Source organism: Nilaparvata lugens, chromosome 1, assembly GCF_014356525.2.
Source record: "Nilaparvata lugens isolate BPH chromosome 1, ASM1435652v1, whole genome shotgun sequence".
In the NCBI taxonomy this organism is placed as follows: Eukaryota; Metazoa; Arthropoda; class Insecta; order Hemiptera; family Delphacidae; genus Nilaparvata; species Nilaparvata lugens.
The window spans coordinates 97,674,144-97,692,767 of record NC_052504.1 but is presented as its reverse complement, the minus strand read 5'-3'; the positions used below and the strand labels follow the sequence as shown (position 1 = coordinate 97,692,767).

At 33.5% G+C, this 18,624-nt stretch overlaps 1 protein-coding gene across 1 annotated transcript in view; it reads right to left on the bottom strand.

Moving 5' to 3' along the window:
- Window positions 1-15,658: 15,658 nt before the first annotated feature.
- The window catches only part of LOC111052250 (tachykinin-like peptides receptor 86C), a 282,428-nt gene continuing 279,462 nt past the window's right edge, over window positions 15,659-18,624 (bottom strand). Inside the window, 1 exon segment of the mRNA XM_039419715.1 lies at window positions 15,659-16,425. Within this exon segment, the coding sequence (XP_039275649.1) occupies window positions 16,220-16,425 (206 nt within the window). The 3' untranslated portion in view covers window positions 15,659-16,219.

Below are 18,624 nucleotides of genomic sequence, written 5' to 3'. Positions count from 1 at the left end.
TATTACCGCGTTTCGCCGTAAATGCGCAACATATAAACATTCAAACATTTAAACATTAAGAGAAATGCCAAACCGTCGACTTGAATCTTAGACCTCACTTCGCTCGGTCAATAAGACGATAATACAGCACCATTTCACATTTCATAGAGAAATCTTTGAAATGACAGTTAAGTCACATTGATGGATGACTGTTTCTTGTGTTGGAAAAACAAAAAAAATATTCCAGGTCCAGTCAAAGGCATCCGACAAAATATTTCCAGAACGTCTCTTGGGATCTCACATTACACTTCATTAAAACATGCAGTGGAAAACAGGGAAAAATCACGCTACAGTTATAATGTTCCCTGTTTCGTACGGCGAAGGGAACATTCAACAGGATGATTCACAAAACGAGAAAAACATGCTCCGGGATTTATTGTTGATCCCTCGAAACAAATTTATTTATTTCAAGAATTTAATGTAATGTTAACATGATCGTGGCATAACATCCTTGTCAACAACACATGTGTAGATTTGTACAGACTTAAATAGAGATAAAGATAAATATAAAGCTCAGGGTGAAGATAAAGATAAATAATTTAAATCTTATTCAGGAGAATGGAATATCTGGCGCGAAGAGAAACTTGGACCTGGATTAGAAGGAGATGAGAGACGGTATTTGAGTGAAGATTGTGGATGATCTTGCTTTTGAACCAGTATTTGCATATCAACTGAAGAGCTCATTCAAAATAATTGAAAATGGAGACTCAAGGTGCTCGAGGTGCATGCTTGATATTTATGCATGCAAGTTGAGTTACCGGTACTCACAATACAAACTATTCGAAGAGTTGAGGGAGAAAGTTCAAGGATTCTGGTGGAACTTGTTAATCCACATACACCCTGATTAGAGCTCATAGTGATACACTGTTTTAAAACTTTCTCATCTTTATAAAGGGAATGCATTGTATACGAAAGATTCTTCAATGTGGAAGAATTGAAGAGCTCATATATAACGTACATTGTTTTACAACTTTTTACTTTCCTTGCCCTATTACCATAGGTAAGGAAAGTATTGCTTTCCGAAAAAAAAGGTACCCCAATTTCTAAATTTCTATACGTTTCAAGGTCCCCTGAGTCCAAAAAAGAGGTTTTTGGATATTGGTCTGTATGTGTGTGTGTGTGTGTGTGTGTGTATGAGTGTATGTGCGTCTGTGTACACGATATCTCATCTCCCAATTAACAGAATGACTTGAAATTTGGAACTTAAGGTCCTTCCCTTATAAGGATCCGACACGAACAATTTCGGAAAAATCCAATTCAAGATGGCGGCTATTTTGTCAAAAACAGGGTTTTTCGCGATTTTCTCGAAAACGGCTCCAACAATTTTGATCAAACTTATACCTAAAATAGTCATTGATAAGTACTACCAACTGCCACAAGTCTCATATCTGTAAAAATTTCAGGAGCTCCGCCCCATCAATGCAAAGTTCGATTTTAGATTCCCAATTATCAGGCTTCAGATACAATTTAAACAAAAAAAATCAAGTGAAGTAGATTGAGCATAAAAATCTCTACAATTAATGTTCAGTAACATTTTCACCTAAAATTGAAAATAAGCTTTAAATTCGAGAAAATATGATTATTCAATTGCAAAATTATTGTTGATTCTATTGAATCATTCACTATGAAGAGATAGCAGACCTCATGTGTGTCTTCACCAGCTGACTAAAATCTTTGAATAGTAGCTTTGAGATGCGCGGGAACACTAGCGTCAGGTGACCAATTTTCATAACGGCAAGGAAAGTTGTGTGAGTGCGCCACACCAGATTTTTCATCATTGTAAGGGAAATGCATTGTATAACAGATTCTATGTACATAAAGAAGAATTATTAGAAACTTGCTTACCCGACGAATTTCGTACCGCCAAAAAGTCAATGTATCTCATGTTACATTTGACTTTATTTGGTGAATCATGAAATTTATCTGACAATCAATATTTTCACTTACATACGGACTTCCTATGTGCTTAGTCATGCAGCATTCATTATTCCGAGAACATATTCTTCTCAATCAATTGGTAGTAATATCTATCAGTAAAGTGTTGAATTAAAAAAAATAGATAGGTTGAATCAGTGTTTCAAAGATGAATTTAATGTTTCATAGTTGTTGATTGTGAAAAGATAGTGCAGGAAATATGCGATGTACGATGAATGACACCGATTCTTCCCATCTTCCATTCCAGGATGAATATAAGCTAAGCTAAATTCGGAAAAAAACTTATTAAGTCTGTCATTCTACAGTAATTGATGAATGCAATATGAACAACTCTATTCCATGAGATGAATGATTTTTTCCTAAAATTTCCCAGTTTCTCAATGATAGTGGAGTGATAATTATTTGTATAGGTCTTCCAAGGAACGATTATCTACAGATGGTACCAATCAACTCCACCAGTACACACCAGTACACAATTATTAAATAATTGTATTTTTATACAAATAATTATATTAATAATATATTAATATATTAATAGTAAATAATTATTAAATAATAATTTTCACAGGGTGACGTGTTTATTATACAGCTAGTAACTTTAGATGCTAAATCATCACTTTTATCATTAAATCATCATCACTTGATCATCACTAAATCAGAACTTTCACTGGTAGCCGCTCTGCCGAAAATTTCGAAAACATAGGTTTGTAAGATGGATTAATAAATAATAATAATAATTATTATTATTATTAATTATTTAATTATTAGCCTCCTATTAAAATTTCTGGTCAGAAACCATCCCCAATATTCACATAACATATTCCCAAAGTTTCATGCTGTTCTGTGAAGTAGTTTTTGAAGCTATAGGGAACAAACAAACAAACAAACAACCACACAAACATTCACTTTTATATAAAATTATATTCAGTCAATCCAATTGAGTTAAAATTAAATGAAATGAACTATATCCAATTTCAATTGCATATTGGAATAATCAATTTCAAAATCCAATGGAGGTTATAATAGATCTATAAAATTTATAACTAAATTTAGCTCTATTAATAGAACTTTCATTGTTTATTTAATAGAACAAGGACTTTTGCTACTGCAAAATTTATTTATTCATTATTATTTTTACAAGAAAACACTGACTGGGAGAGAAAAACTAAGGAACTCCTTGTACTATTTCTCTCGCAAATTAAGATAACATTCTAAAAGTCCGAAATAGGGTTATTTCATGAAGTTCATTTTCACTCAAAAACAAAAAAAAAAAGAATTTCAAATGTAGACGGTTATCCATCGGTCAATACTTCCAGAAACAAATCCTTAGCTCTATTAATAGAGCTTTCACTTTATATCCGAACCAATCATTATGATTTTTGAATATATTCCCGTGCTGTGTTATTGAGTAAGCTTGTGGTAGATATCCAAGTTGTATGAAAACGACTCGAAATTATCGAATCTACTTTATTATTGGGGCAATTCGAGGTATTATTTTCGTTTGTTACATCATTATTAATATCTGGTAAACTTTAATCTTTATTGATTCATACAATAAGTACATCATAAAAATTATAGGGAGAGGAGAAATAGGGTAACCTTGTGCTATTCCTCTCCCAAATTTAGATAAGGTTACACATAGTCCGAAATAGAAAACTGAGAACTTCACAAAAAGCAGCTAATAGCGCAGGTATATAGAGCAGGTGAAGCCGTTAGACTCGAATCTCTAGTGAACTGGAAGATTTTAAACATTGAGCAGTGAGTCCTACGATTGGTCAATAACTGCTCACCAATCATGGTTGAGCTGTATTCTTGAGCGAGTCCATTCTTGGCCAATCACAGTCGAGTTCAGTCTTCATTGGTAAACAGCTAAGAGCCAATCGTGAGGCTTCACTCACACAATATATTCTGCTTCTCAATGTTCACTAGAAATGTATAATGCTGCTCTCTGAGCAGGATTGATTGCTGATTTCAGTTTTCTGGCAGTCATAAAATTGTATATTTACATGTAACTCTTCAATATCGGGGACCGAGCTTCGCTCTGGAGTACAAAAGCATAAAACATTTATAACGAAAGAAGAAATTATAATAACATTCATACAGAAATGTTCTATCTGATCACAGTAAATTGAGATTAATTCCCAAAGGAATGCAAAAATTTCCCTCACAAAGGCCCGGTTGCAAAAAAGCCGGTTATATTTTAATCCTGATTAGTTTCACGTGAACCGAATCAGAGAAGACCATTTCAAAAAGATGGATCTACTGGAATTAATCAGGATTGAAAATAGCCCGGATTTTTCGCAACCGGCACCAAGTACCTGATTGAATGATTGCAAAAGTTCAACAGCTGAGTCATAATTTTGACACAGTCCCACACACATGAACTCGCTCACTCACTTCCATCACCAACAGACGACGAAATAATTATTATCAGCTGCTTTTCCGAGGATGAATAATGATTATCCATTCAATGTCCTTCAGCTAGTTTTCCCAGGGATGATACCTAGTGCAATCGAATCTTTATATTATAAATCTAATATGTTTTGAATTTCGTGATAATCGTTAGAGCCGTTTTCGAAATCCGGTGAAATACAAACATCTAAACATCTAAACATATAAACAGAAGTTGCTCGTTTAATAGATACAATGAACAACATGTCTTATTTGAAGACAAGATGCAAATTTATGCTCATGATACAGAGTATGAAGATCAAATTTCCATTGACATACAATTATGTCTTTATCAGTCTTTCCACAAGCATGCAGTATTATGACAGCATAGGACTAGGAACTTATTATAAGTTGCCTATAAAGATCAAAGAAATTTTGTGCTAATTCAAGAAAGTACTACTTAATTGGCTTGTTGCAAGACCATTCTTTATTGTTTGAATGTATTTTTTGATAGTATTTGAATAAATGCATTTGGTGATTTTGTTTCCTTCTGTGACTTTGTCAATCGCCAATGTAAGTGTACAGCAATAATCTATTTTTTTATTATTGTAGCTCAGTAGAGACAATGTAACAACCAAACCCAGTACGGTATGTCAAATTGCTTCAATAAATTATTGTAATAAAAATTAGCAAGTGGATTAGGATAGTTAAAGTTTTTCTCATTCGATTCTACAATATAGTTCACAAAGGGTATGGAAGAGTTTTATAAGAGCATATAATCTGAGTTGAAAGTGGTTGGCTTTATTATTATATCTATTATATAAGATACAATCAGGACCTCCTAAACAGGAGGTCCTGATACAGTACATCTATTAATGACGGTTTTCACCAAATAATCACCGTCATGGCGGTTTTCACCGTCTTTAATTTAATTTATTCCACGTGAACCAATCAGAGAAGACCTTTATGAAATACTACAAACGTATTAGGTTCAATATAATGAGAAGGCCTAATGATGAATAGGAAAGGAGATCTATCAACTATATTTAACACTGAAAGCTAATTGATTAGGTATATCATAGTTACTGTCCCTATAACTTTTTTGTCTAAGACAATCTCGGATCCATAAATATTCACTCAGAATGCAGTTGAAATAATATATTTTTTCCGAAACTCCAAATTGCTCTTTTTTGAAATAAAAGAACGATGATGAACAAAAATGCTTCTCCATTTTCGGCAATTTGTTGCGACAACAAATAATGGAGTTGCAAATATACACATACATATTCCAGGTCCGAATTATGATCATTGGAATCTACATTCCCAGCTTTGTTAAATTCACATTAATATGGATTAGTTTTATGATGAAAGTTATCAGTGTAGATTTCACATCGAGATGACTGAATTTATCTCTTACGGAGAGTCATGATATTTATTCAAAACCCAGTACCGTTGACCAAGTTCAGAATTACACTGGTTTGAACCAAGTTTATTGTAGACAGAACACTCAACTTGCAAACTTCACATATATCAAAACTCGATATAATATATTTCGCGACATGTTCATCTCCAATGCGAAAGTTTCGAGCACAATCGTTTGCCTTGAGCAATAACATAAAACCAGAGACAAACGAACAAATCTAACGAGTATTCTCTCTGATTGAACGAACATAATCTGTTACAGATACTGCACAGCAAGCTACATCGCAATGATTTAAAATCAGCAAGAATCAGTTTATGCAACATGCTCACCACGCAGACTATGAAATTTTATGTTTGCGGATCGGAATAAATTCTCTCATTTCCATTCTTCTAAACAGTGAATATAAAATGATACAGCTCTCCAAAATGATACACTAGGACTCCACCCAGGAAAACTTCGAACAACATAATATCAGAACAGTTTGCTTCATGGGATGAAACAGATTCCAGGAGGTTGAAGTGGCCAAGATCATGACCTCAACAACTGTGCTCAAGAATAATGTAGTCCATGAGTGGTCATATTTCCTGAACAGGGAAGAATTCCGCCAATACGGGTACATATTCGGATTCCTAGCATCAATAAGCATAAGAGGCAAAGTTGATAATGATATCATTTATCTTGAAAAAATGATGTACTGACCAATTTGCGTTTTTCACTATATTTGAGGGGTCATATTTCCTGAATGAGAAAGAATTTAGTTAATTCGTTTGCAGATTCGGACTCCTCGCATCGAGGAGCATAAGAAGGCATAGTTGATAATGTGATTATTTTCCCCGAAAAATGAGAAAAATAATGAACTGACCAATTTGCATTTTTCACTATATTTAAGGAGTCATATCTCATAACGTGATTGAATTTTGCTTATCCGTTTGCAGATTCGGATTCCTCGCATCGTGGAACATGAGAAGGCATAGTTGAGAATGCTATTATCTTTCCCAAAAGAATGAGAAAAATAATGTACTGACCAATTTGCATTTTTCACTTTATTTAAGGGGTCATTTCTCCTGAACAGGAAAGAATTTTGCTGATTCGTTTGCAGAATCTGATTCCTCGCATCGACGACCATAAGGAGGCGTAGTTGATAATGCTATTATCTTCCTCGCAAAAATGACAAAGATAATGTAATGACCAATTCACCTTTCTCGACATATTCAAGGGATCATATCTCCTGAACGACAAAGAATTTCGCAAATCCGTTTCCAGATTCGGATTCCTCGCATCAAGAAGCATAAGAAGGTGTTCAAAATTCTTTATTCACAAAATTCTTTACCGTTCAGGAAATATGACTCCTTAAATATAACTTATCGAGAAACACAAATTGGTCAGTTCATTATTTTTCTCATTTTTTCGGGAAAAATAAAATAATTATCAATCATATCCTCTTATGGACCTCGATGCCAGAAATCCGAAACTGCAAACGGATTAGTCAAAACCCTTTCCTTTCAGGAGATATGACCCCTTCAATATTGTAGAGAAACGCAAATTGGTCATTACATTACTTCTCTCATTTTTCCGAAGAAATAATATCATTGTCAAAAACACATTCTTGAATTTTGTGAATTTTTTTTGAGAGACGTAATGTACTGACCAATTTGCGTTTCTCTACAATATTGATGGGGTCAAATCTCCTGAACGAAGAGACATTATTTTACTAATCCACTCGCAGATTCGGATTCCTCGCATCAAGAAGAATAAGAAGGTGTTGTTGACAATGATATTATTTCTTCCGAAAAAATGAGAGAAGTAATGTACTGACCAATTTGCGTTTCTCTACAATTATATCTACGATTATATCTGAGATCTTATAATTGGAAATCTAAAATCAAACTTTGCATAGATGGGGCGGAGCTCCTGAAATTTTTACAGATATAGGACTTGTGGCAGTTGATATAGCTTATCAATGACTATTTTAGGTATAAATTTGATCAAAATCGTCGGAGCCGTTTCCGAGAAAATCGCGAAAGACCCTGTTTTTGACAACATTTTCGCCATTTTAGCCGCCATCTTTAATTGAATTTGATCGAAATTGTTAGTGTCGGATCCTTATATTGTAAGGACCTCAAGTTCCAAATTTCAAGTCATTCCGTTAATTGGGAGATGAGATATCGTGTACATAGACGCACATACACTCATACACACACACACACACACACACACACACACACACACACACACCACACACACACACACATACAGACCATTACCCAAAAACCACTTTTTTGGACTCAGGGGACCTTAAAACGTATAGAAATTCAGAAATTGGGGTACCTTAATTTTTTTTGGAAAGCAATACTTTCCTTACCTATGGTAATAGGGCAAGGAAAGTAAAAATGCTCAAATGTAAAATGCAGCCTGACGGCTAGTATTTGTTTATATGTTAGCCATTCAAAAAGTGTTGAATAATTTCAACAATGGATGCTTTTTCCTTTTCAAGTGTACATCTGAAATAAGAGCTGCCAGCTTTTGCTCGGAGCCTACGTTCAATATTCACATGATTGATGCAACCTCACTTCAGCTGAAGAAATTCTCTGTGCTTGACAGCAGCCTGCTATTATTCAGAAGCGAGCTAAAGGCCTCCAAAACTTTATTCACAGTTCAAGGAACGCATTTGTTGCGGATCAACACTCCGCCAGATGCTTTCCAACCCCGACTACCGGAAAGAATACTCTCTATATCTTGAACCTATAAACCTCAAACCTATGAACCTCAAACAATTGAGATTTGGAAGATTTTCTCGATTTTATTCTATAGTGGAGTCCACGTTACAATGGCAGTGGAGAAAGATAGTAGAGCAGCCATGCCGATTGAGAATCGATTGAGTACTTTATTTATGTAGATTACAATATATACTGTAATAAGATTGAGAGTTTTTGCTAATAAGATTGAGAGTTTAAGATCTCGATTGAGAGTGTAGTAGCTTATAAATATTTAGGAATAATGATAGATGAGAATTTGAATTGGTCGGCTCACATTGCATTCTTGAAAAGTGAAATTCGCAAAGCTATTCACGTTTTTTACCAATTTAACAAAATCACTAAAAGAGCTACGAAATATTTATTTTTCTTATGTCCAGTCACATATCGAAGTGGGAATTTTAGCTTAAGGGGATGCCTATAAAACATTACTACAACCCTTGGAAGTTACACAGAAATCTATTATTTAAACAGCATTAAGAAAACGCATACGCACTCCTACTGATGAAATTTTTGAAGAATTCAATTTTTTAAGTATAAGGCAAATTTATGTAAGAAATATATGCCTATAATACATTACTACAACCCTTTGAAGTTGCACAGAAATCTATTATTAAAACAGCATTAAGAAAACGTATACGCACTCCTACTGACGAAATTTTTGAAGAATTCAATGTTTCAAGTATAAGGCGTGCTAGCTAAAGTTAGAATTTCTAATATAAGTAATGTAGGATACTATTACATAATACTAACCCATAAAAATCGAAGGGCTTTTGAGATGTTCCAATATCCCTTTAACAACAGATTTACGATGTGCTACTATTATGTAAGAAATATTTGGTTATACATGTACAAAAATCATAAAGATATGTTAAAGAAAACTGAGCACAGCTATCGAACTCGTTCGTCAGAAGCAATAGGAATCCAAGTTCCAAGGCTAGTCAAAACTCATTCCACTACAAATACTTATTATATAGCATACACTCTGTATAGAAATCTGCCTGAAAATCTACGTAATACCGAAGGTAAATCCAAATATATTTATAAGAAAATGTTAATGACTGGTTAAAAGAGATTGGGAGGACAAATATAGAAGTGACAATTCATTCATTGTATAAATAAAGCAAATGTCGTGTAATGATAGTCCAAATCTAACTCTGAATGTTTACATCTATCATACTTAAAATCCTTGAAACTTCACATTTTCTCTGATATTAATACCTGGTTTACCCAAGAATGTGATAGATGCAAGTATGGGGACAGTCCGACGTTAGCCAATCATCGCCAAGACCCTCTTCCACACACAGGCTTTGCCTTTGTGGAGAGTTTTCATGAGGTTCTTTAAAATACAATGTTGTATTTTCTGTAGCTACTATATAAAAGCAATTAGATTAGTTATAATGATAAATTTTTTAGTTCAACTGTAAGTTTTATTTATGATTGTTTGGTTGCAGAAGATGTAACGTTGTTGTATGATTTGAATATTTGTACCCTGAAATCATGATAATAAAAACCAATTTGATTTGATTTAATTCTGTTTTTGTACCCTGAAATCATGTATAATGAAAACCAATTTGATTTGATTTAATTCTGTTTTTGTACCCTGAAATCATGTATAATAAAAACCAATTTGATTTGATTTAATTATGTTTTTTTACCCTGAAATCATGTATAATAAAAACCAATTTGATTTGATTTAATTCTGTTTTTGAACCCTGAAATCATGTATAATAAAAACCAATTTGATTTGATTTAATTCTGTTTTTGTACCCTGAAATCTTGTATAATAAAAACCAATTTGATTTGATTTAATGCTGTCTTTTTATAATAAAAACCAATTTGATTTGATTTCATTCTGTGTCTTATTACTGCCTTCGATGGAGGATAACTGATACCGGACCTCAAATACCAACAATCGAGATTTGGAAGCTTTTCTCGATTTCATTCTATAGTGAGGAGACGTTATGATAGCAACATCAATGCTAATCAAACACTGTCATTATAACGTGGAACTCTCTACATATCCACGTTATAATGTCAGTAGACATGATAGGACGTCTTAGCTCCCAAATTTCTTCTTCCAACATTTTCTAATCTAGCTCATAATGCTGACACTATAATTATCCCACGTTATAGAGACAGTGAAAGTGGTAGGAATTAAGAGATTCTCTGTCTCCACTGCCTTCTATATTGGATAGTTGTGATTCGAGGCATCCCGGTATATCCGATCTCATATATTAAATGATTATTATTGGTTCATAAATGAATAATCATCTAGAGTATAATATAATCAAGATAATATAATAAATTATAATTATAATTTAACGAAGTCCTAAATAAATGCTGCAAATCTGCTGTAGTTCTCATCGAATTTCCATCTAGCTGTTAACCCTGATGTCAATGTCTGCAGTAGCAGAAGTCTTCGGGGTGATTTGCAGCATTTATTTAGGATTCTCTTTAAATTATAATTATATATAAATTAGCATTTGAATAAATGCATTCTCTATTATTTAATTCCATCTATATAATAAATTCTTATGATTTATCGTGTTTGAAATTGACCATTCTTGAGGTTCATTACATTTTATCATAGCTACAAACGACTTGGCAACGGTGCAGAGATGAAAAGTGATGAAGCTCCCTGTAATAACAGAAAAGGATACAAATCAACGTGCTGGCTTTATAACGTATCTTTCTATAGTGAAAACAATACACGGGGAAATTTAGAGAATAAACGAAAATAGAAATTGATTGAAAAATGGATATTTATTCTCCAAACGATCACAATGTTGTTCTGATTTAGTTCAGCTGGATTTGATTGTTTTGTTTTCCAAGTTTTCACAACAAGAGATGCATCAAATAATAACAGATAACAGATATAACAGATAATAACAGATATGGCTACATATACGGTACCTCACGTTCCAGAGCGAGTGAAATAATAAATGCTCTCCAATCTACAGCTTTATAAAGACTCGACAAAACAATATCTTTTCCACAATATTGCATTCGTAAACTTCATCACGTTTTCAAAATAATTTTGTTTTTCAAAGTTCTATGAAAATATTTCAGACTATTGTTTTCGAAATATTGCAGCTTTTACAAAAAATAATGAAAATTTGGAAAAATGATTAGTATATAATTACTGAACAGCGAATCAAATGTGATTAATATATCACTCATCATTCATCAATAATGATATCTATCTTCAGAACGTAATCAATAACTTCAATGAATCATATATTACTGAACAACAAATCAAATGTGATTCATAATATATCACTCATAACTTTCTCATAATAATGTATTCTTCATCATAACAACGTTCTTCAGAACGTGATCAATAAGAAAAAATGAATAGTATATTACTGAAAGACAAATCATGTGATTCTCATATCACTCATGATTTCTCAATAATAATATCTATATTGAGAACGTTATCGATAACAAAAGTGAACTCATGATCTCTCGGGCAATAATAACACAATATCTATCTTCAGGACGTGATCAATAAGAAAAATGAATCGTATATTACTGAACAATGAAGCAAATAATATGTGATTCATATATCACTCATGATTCCTCAATAATATCTATAATGAGATCGTTATCAGTAACAGAAATGAACCCATGATTTCTCTGGCAATGATAACATATTCGCCAATCGAAATACACGAGTTAAAATGTTTTGAGATATAATTTGCAGTATTGTTATACCAAAACAATACTAATAAGATAATCAACAATGATGTTCTTACATGAACTATTGCAATTTAGATATTATCTGCTTTGAAAGTTGAATAATTCAATCAATATTATCAACAGTCAGTGTCATATTGACAGAAAATACATAACATCATTCTGTCTGATCTTTATGTATCCGTTAAGATATCTCATGAAATCTTTTTGGATAAATAAATAAGAGTACCAAAAAATTTCCAATAAGACAATTAACAATGATGTTGTTACATGAACTATTGCAATTTAGATATTATTATCTGCTTTGAAATTTGAATAATTCAATCAATATTATCAACAGTCAGTGTCATATTGACAGAAAATACATAACATCATTCTGTCTGATCTTTATGTATTCGTTAAGATATCTCATGAAATCTTTTTAGATAAATAAATAAGAGTACGGTATTTACAAATTCCTACATCATATTATTTCTCAGCTTCATGATTTGTATTTTAAGTTGAGCAAAAATGTATGGTTGAAAATCATTATTGAATTCCATATAAACAAGACTTCATTCCATGGAAACACAACCTAAAGTGAGGTCCACGTTTTAATGGCAGTGGAGAAAGATAGGAAAACTGCGTTGTCGAAAACTGCCTTGCACTTTCTTCTATAGAGGATAGCCAATACGGATCTGATGTAGGCCTATTATTACTGTTCATTATCGTTTAAAGTATCATAAATATTTGATTCTTTGAGAAAAAAATATTTTTCTATGATTGAATAATGAATTTTCATATTTGAGATTATATTTTTTGTTTTCTAATTTACTTCATTTTTCTGCATTGTCAGAGAACGATCTGTCAATTATGCGGAAGAAGAAAAGGATAGCGCTATTTGCCTTGTCCAATAGAAGACAAAGATACAGAGATACACTTACTTTATGCTAACACAGTAGACACACTGGGGTGTTGAACACCCCAATTCAATTTTGCATGTTTCTTTGAAAAATATAGAGAAAAAAAGTACTCAGCCCATACTTCATCATTCCTCAATCATTTTTGTTCCAAGTGCATACAGAAATCGAAAGTAAAGCACCGCTTATCAATAAGCTCTGTATCAATAAGTTGGAGCTCCTAATCTGGTTTGAATGAATGGCTTGATCATTGTCAATGACAACTTCATCAAAAACTCACATCTCTTCATTTTATTGTTTTGAACCTCAAGTTGTAGAGAATCATAGCATTTATTCCAATCTGATCCATCATCCCATACCACATTCGTAGTGGTCAATACAAGTAAATCTATGTAAAAAAGTATTTGATAAAAGTCCTACGTAAAAGACACTCTGGGGTGTTAGACACCCCAAACGAAGAACAAGATGAGCTGGTGACCTTGTAGAATTCTATTACTGACTGGAAGTGGTGGAGAGCAGTTGACAGTGCTTCAAACCTAATTTAGACTGGGCAAAAATTCCCATCTGTTTGACATTGTCAACTGCAGAACAGAAAAAAAATCCCCGGGGTGTGAAACACCCCAGTGTGTCTCTTTAGGGTTAACACTAATGTTAATTAAATACAGTCATTAAAACGTGGACCTCACTGAAGCCGAGCATTTAGGTTGGGCGTACACCGATTAGTCAAGACTAGTCACACTTAGTCACAATACTTCACATAGTTGCTTATTAAGACATGTCTAATTCCGATGACTAATCAGTGTGAGTTGCGACGTGAAGTATTGTGACTAAATGTGTCTGATCATGTTTATTTATTTATTTATTTATTTATTAGAACAGTCACAAACACGATATTTGGAAAGAGAAACAAGCAATTGCCCAAAACTTCTTCAATTCCTTGATTTTGGCACATAAATAGTCCAAAGTGAGGTTAAGTTAAAATTTCTGTTTTCACCAAAGATTAACACTCAGAGAATAGCCTACATATTCGAGATATGACTGATGAATTTTGAATTTCGAAGTGTTGATAAGAGCCGGAAATAACACTAAACAATCCGAAAGTTTCAATAATATTGAAATAAACTTGAAATTTTTGAGCAGAAAAATTAAAACTACTATCACTGCAACTATCAGCTGATTAGTTGGTGACTGATTATGTCTTGTCTTGTCTTGACTAACTGGTGTGCGCCTATCCTTATAACGTAGCAAATTTGTCTAATATATGTTATATAGCTACTATAATAAAACACTTATTAAAATGGGCTGCTTTTAAATTAATAAAACAAAATAAATCACATAGCACCCTTCATTCTTAAAAAAAAACTCAAAAATAGTTGAACAACTAGTTTCGGTTTACACCATCTTCAGGTTCTAAAATAAAATTTTAATAGTTGTTCAACTATTTTAAAGTTTTTTTTAAGAATAAAGGGTGCTATAAGATTTATTTTGATTTATCAAGCTACTATAATGTATTGACGCCTTGTAGCTTTCCTCCTCTTGAAGGACTTATATGTTTTCATACAACAGCTTCAATTTCTCTCATAGAATGAGCAGCATCAACTAGTTGTTCAACGTATTTTCAAAAGTAGTTGGCCTCCCCTTTTCAAAAGTTATTGAATTCAATAAGAGTACTAGATAGAATGTGGACCATATTGTCTGACGTTTGTACATTAATTTGCGTTGCACCTGAGTAAGTTTCATAGAAAAATTCTCAGATTCGAACTGAACTAATTAAACATTTGACAATCAATAGTAACAAAGTACAATGTTTGGGTTCAACTCTCTGCCAAACAAATCGAATGATCTACTTCGACTATCTAATAGATTGAACTTTTGAGACAATAGTTTCCAACTAAAATAAGTCTAGATAACGTTTCTAGTTTTCGAAAATAAAATATAATTTATCACTATACTCAATTACTATACATCGATCCTTAGTATTTCAAATACTACTCACATTTAACATCCTTCAGAAAAATAATAATTATTCAGAAAATAGCCAGAAAAATCTACTACAGTGAGGTCCACGTTATAATGGCGGTGGCGAAAGATAAGAGGACAATGTTGCCGATTTTTTGCCTCCCCATTCTATAGAAGATATAGACATAGAGAAACAATAGCATAAATAGATATCCAATGGTATAGGGCGTTTATGTCGCAAATTTTACTGTTATCTCAAGCCGATTATCATCGATTACTGTCGGTTTTTACTGTTTTGTTAGGGTGAGAGTGTATGAACGGCACAGTATGAGAGACTACCAGCGTCACACAGCTTCACGGGAAAGAACTATGTGGACTATCAGTTTGAGATAACAGTAGAAGTTGCGACATAAAGCCGACTATCTCAAGCCGATAGTCCACGTAGTAGTTCTTTCCCGTGAAGCTTTATGACACTGGTAGTCGCTCATATTGTACCGTTCATACACGGTCAAAACAGTAAAAATCGACAATAATCGACAGTAATCGGCTTGAGATAACAGTAAAAGTTACGACATAAACGCCCTATACCATGGGATATCTACTTACGCTATTGTTTCTCTATGATATAGAATATTTAATTGATATAGATATTCCCATCGTATAGAAGATATATGAAGAAATCTTCTATAGAAGAAATCTGTTCACGGTATATCGGATGTAATATTAACTGTTCTTCATTGTTAAAATAAATCATTTTACTCGTCAAGAAATTATATTTTTCAATGATTATATGATAGATTCCTTTGATTTTGAATGAATATACTGTTGAATAACTATATCTTCACATTTTTGAGAAACGGCCCGGCAACATCGCAGAGCTAGAAATTGATAGCGCTATCTGCTTTGTTGAATGATAGAAAAGGACCAATATCAGTGAAATACTGCCATTATAACGTGGACCTCACTATAAACATTATCACAATATCTAATCGTTTCTCTCACTATTCGAGTGTACCCTGAATACTGAGATGGTTCACCGACATTTCAATAATGATAATTTATGACGATGATTATTGAAATTAATAAGCGATAGCTGCCGTGGGAACAGCAGCTGATAAATGCTAACTATTCTGCCGTGTGATGACGTCAATATTGTTATTACTGTTGTTGCAGTTGTTGATGTGGATGCTGTTGGCGGTTCTCTTGAGAACTGCTGAGGTGGCATTTTCATTGGCAGCTGCTCCCCCACCCTGCGCGTTCAGACTCAAATGAGACATCTTGCCTTCCAGTCTTTTGTGCTGCAAGTGCTTTTGACGCTTCGTTCCTCCTGAAAAAATCATTTTGTCACATGAACCCTATACGCTGTACAAAATAACTTTTGACTTGGGATGGACATGCGCAACAGGGAAGGCATAGAGCGGTAAGGATACAGCGGCAGCGATGTTTCCGTTCTGAACCGGCCAGCATTCTTTAATTTTCAGTGAGAATTCAAGCACTCATACTTCTTAAAATTTATGACATCAGGGCTACTTTCTTGTATTTATAAAGTAGAATTAAAGTACCCTTTGAAATTAATAGAATATTAAAAGACAAGAATAAATATTATAACATAACTACTAGTTTCAATGACCATCGTCAGGTTATGAAAATAAATGTTTACTAATAGTTTTTTATTCTAAATAAAATCCACGAGTGAATTATTCTAGCAGCTGCCCCTATCTATCAACTGATTTATTTGAGATTTTTTAGTTTTAATTTTTTTCGAAAATTGGGTTATGATTCTCCATGTGGGTGATGTTTAGTATATTATTTTTAGTTTAGAATGGAAATATATTTGGAATTCCTCTTTCACATTCAATTTTTCACTATCATGTCCAAATTTCAATATTGACATATTATGTTCAATGCTTGTGTATTTATGGTTTGAATTTAGAAGGTTTTGAATTTTCAATCACTCATGTTAAGGTGCGTACAGACTTTCGTTCCGCTCCAAGACCGAACGTCACTCCAGCAGAGCGATTGATGATCGACCGGCGAGCAACAATGGTTCGACTGGGGAACGCGAGAAGATCTACCATCTTCCGTAACGTTCATGATCGGTGCGAGTAGAGAGCGGAGGCGGAGCGATTGCTGTGCGATGGTGGTACGTGGGCGGTACGAGGGAGGAGCGTGCTCGGTGCGGGTTGGAAGCATGAGTATGTGTACGCAGCTTAAGACTTACGAAGTTTCCTTCCTCAAAACATTGAGTTGACTGACTCCATCTAAACTGGCAACTGCGCTTTCACCTATGACTTTATCCATCACTGTAATCATCTGATCTCCCTCCATTTCTCTCCGCCGCGTATTCATCCAAGTCAAAAGTAATTTTGTACGGAGTAAAGTTTGAAATTAGAGTTAGAGTGAACCATCGGAAGAGGAAATGCAAGTTTTGCCCTATTAGTCTGACCATCAACGACAGAACATGCATGATGAACATGTGTGTAGGCCTACACATAATGTCGTCTTGTGTCATCACAGCGAAAGGCTTGGAACAAAAGTTTTTGAGGTCACGTTTTTGTATCTTTGATGCTCATTTTTCTTCGCTGTTTAGTTTAAGATTGATTTTTATTTCTGTTTGATCATAGTTGGTTATTTTCCAGTGAATTATTTATTGTTATTGGTTGTTAATTTTATGTTAGAAGCTGCTGTCGAACAGCTGTTTTTGTTCGAAGCCTCTCTCTGATGTCACAACATGTATGACAAGCATGTGTGTACATACATGTATGTCATGTCGTTAGTGGCATCCTTACAGAAAAAAACGATTTCTTCAAAGCTTAAGGGTATTTAGTTCTTTAGAATTAGGGTAAAAATATAGAGGAGCGCCATAGGTAGAGCGCATCATAGGTGATAGCTGAGTGTGTTGAAAAGTAATGCATATGTATTGAAATGTGTCATAGAACATACCAGAGCGTCAAAAGCTGTGTAGAATGCAGCAGACACATTTAGATGTATGCATGAATTGAACATCCTCTATTACCTACTCCGCTACACCCTAGTTTCGCCATTCCAGAATGTTTCAAGATTCTGACCCTTATTAGATTTGAATTGTGAAGTCAATTCAAATTAATGATAATTAATTATAATGTTTAATTTAATTGTTTAAATCAATTATAATGTTTAATGATATTTAATTTATAATGTTTATTATGTGTGTATTACTCCACACATAACGTGAGGAGTGAGAATTGAATTTTCTGAGTTTTTTACGCGACTTCATAATGTATGAACCTCCATTTATAATGAGTATTTTGCAAAATGTAAGAAAGTTGTGATTTGGTCCTTTAATTTATTATCGGAACAGTCAATTGAAATGTGTCATGAGAGAAAATTCAGAGAGAATAATCAAGTTTCAATTATTAACTTCAGTCTTATAGAAAAAGTGTTCATGCTCAGTTCATAGGTATTATACTTTATACTTCTATGAAGTATTTATACTTCTATGTATCATCGTGCATAGGTTTGTGAGTTGATAAAGTTTATATTCGAA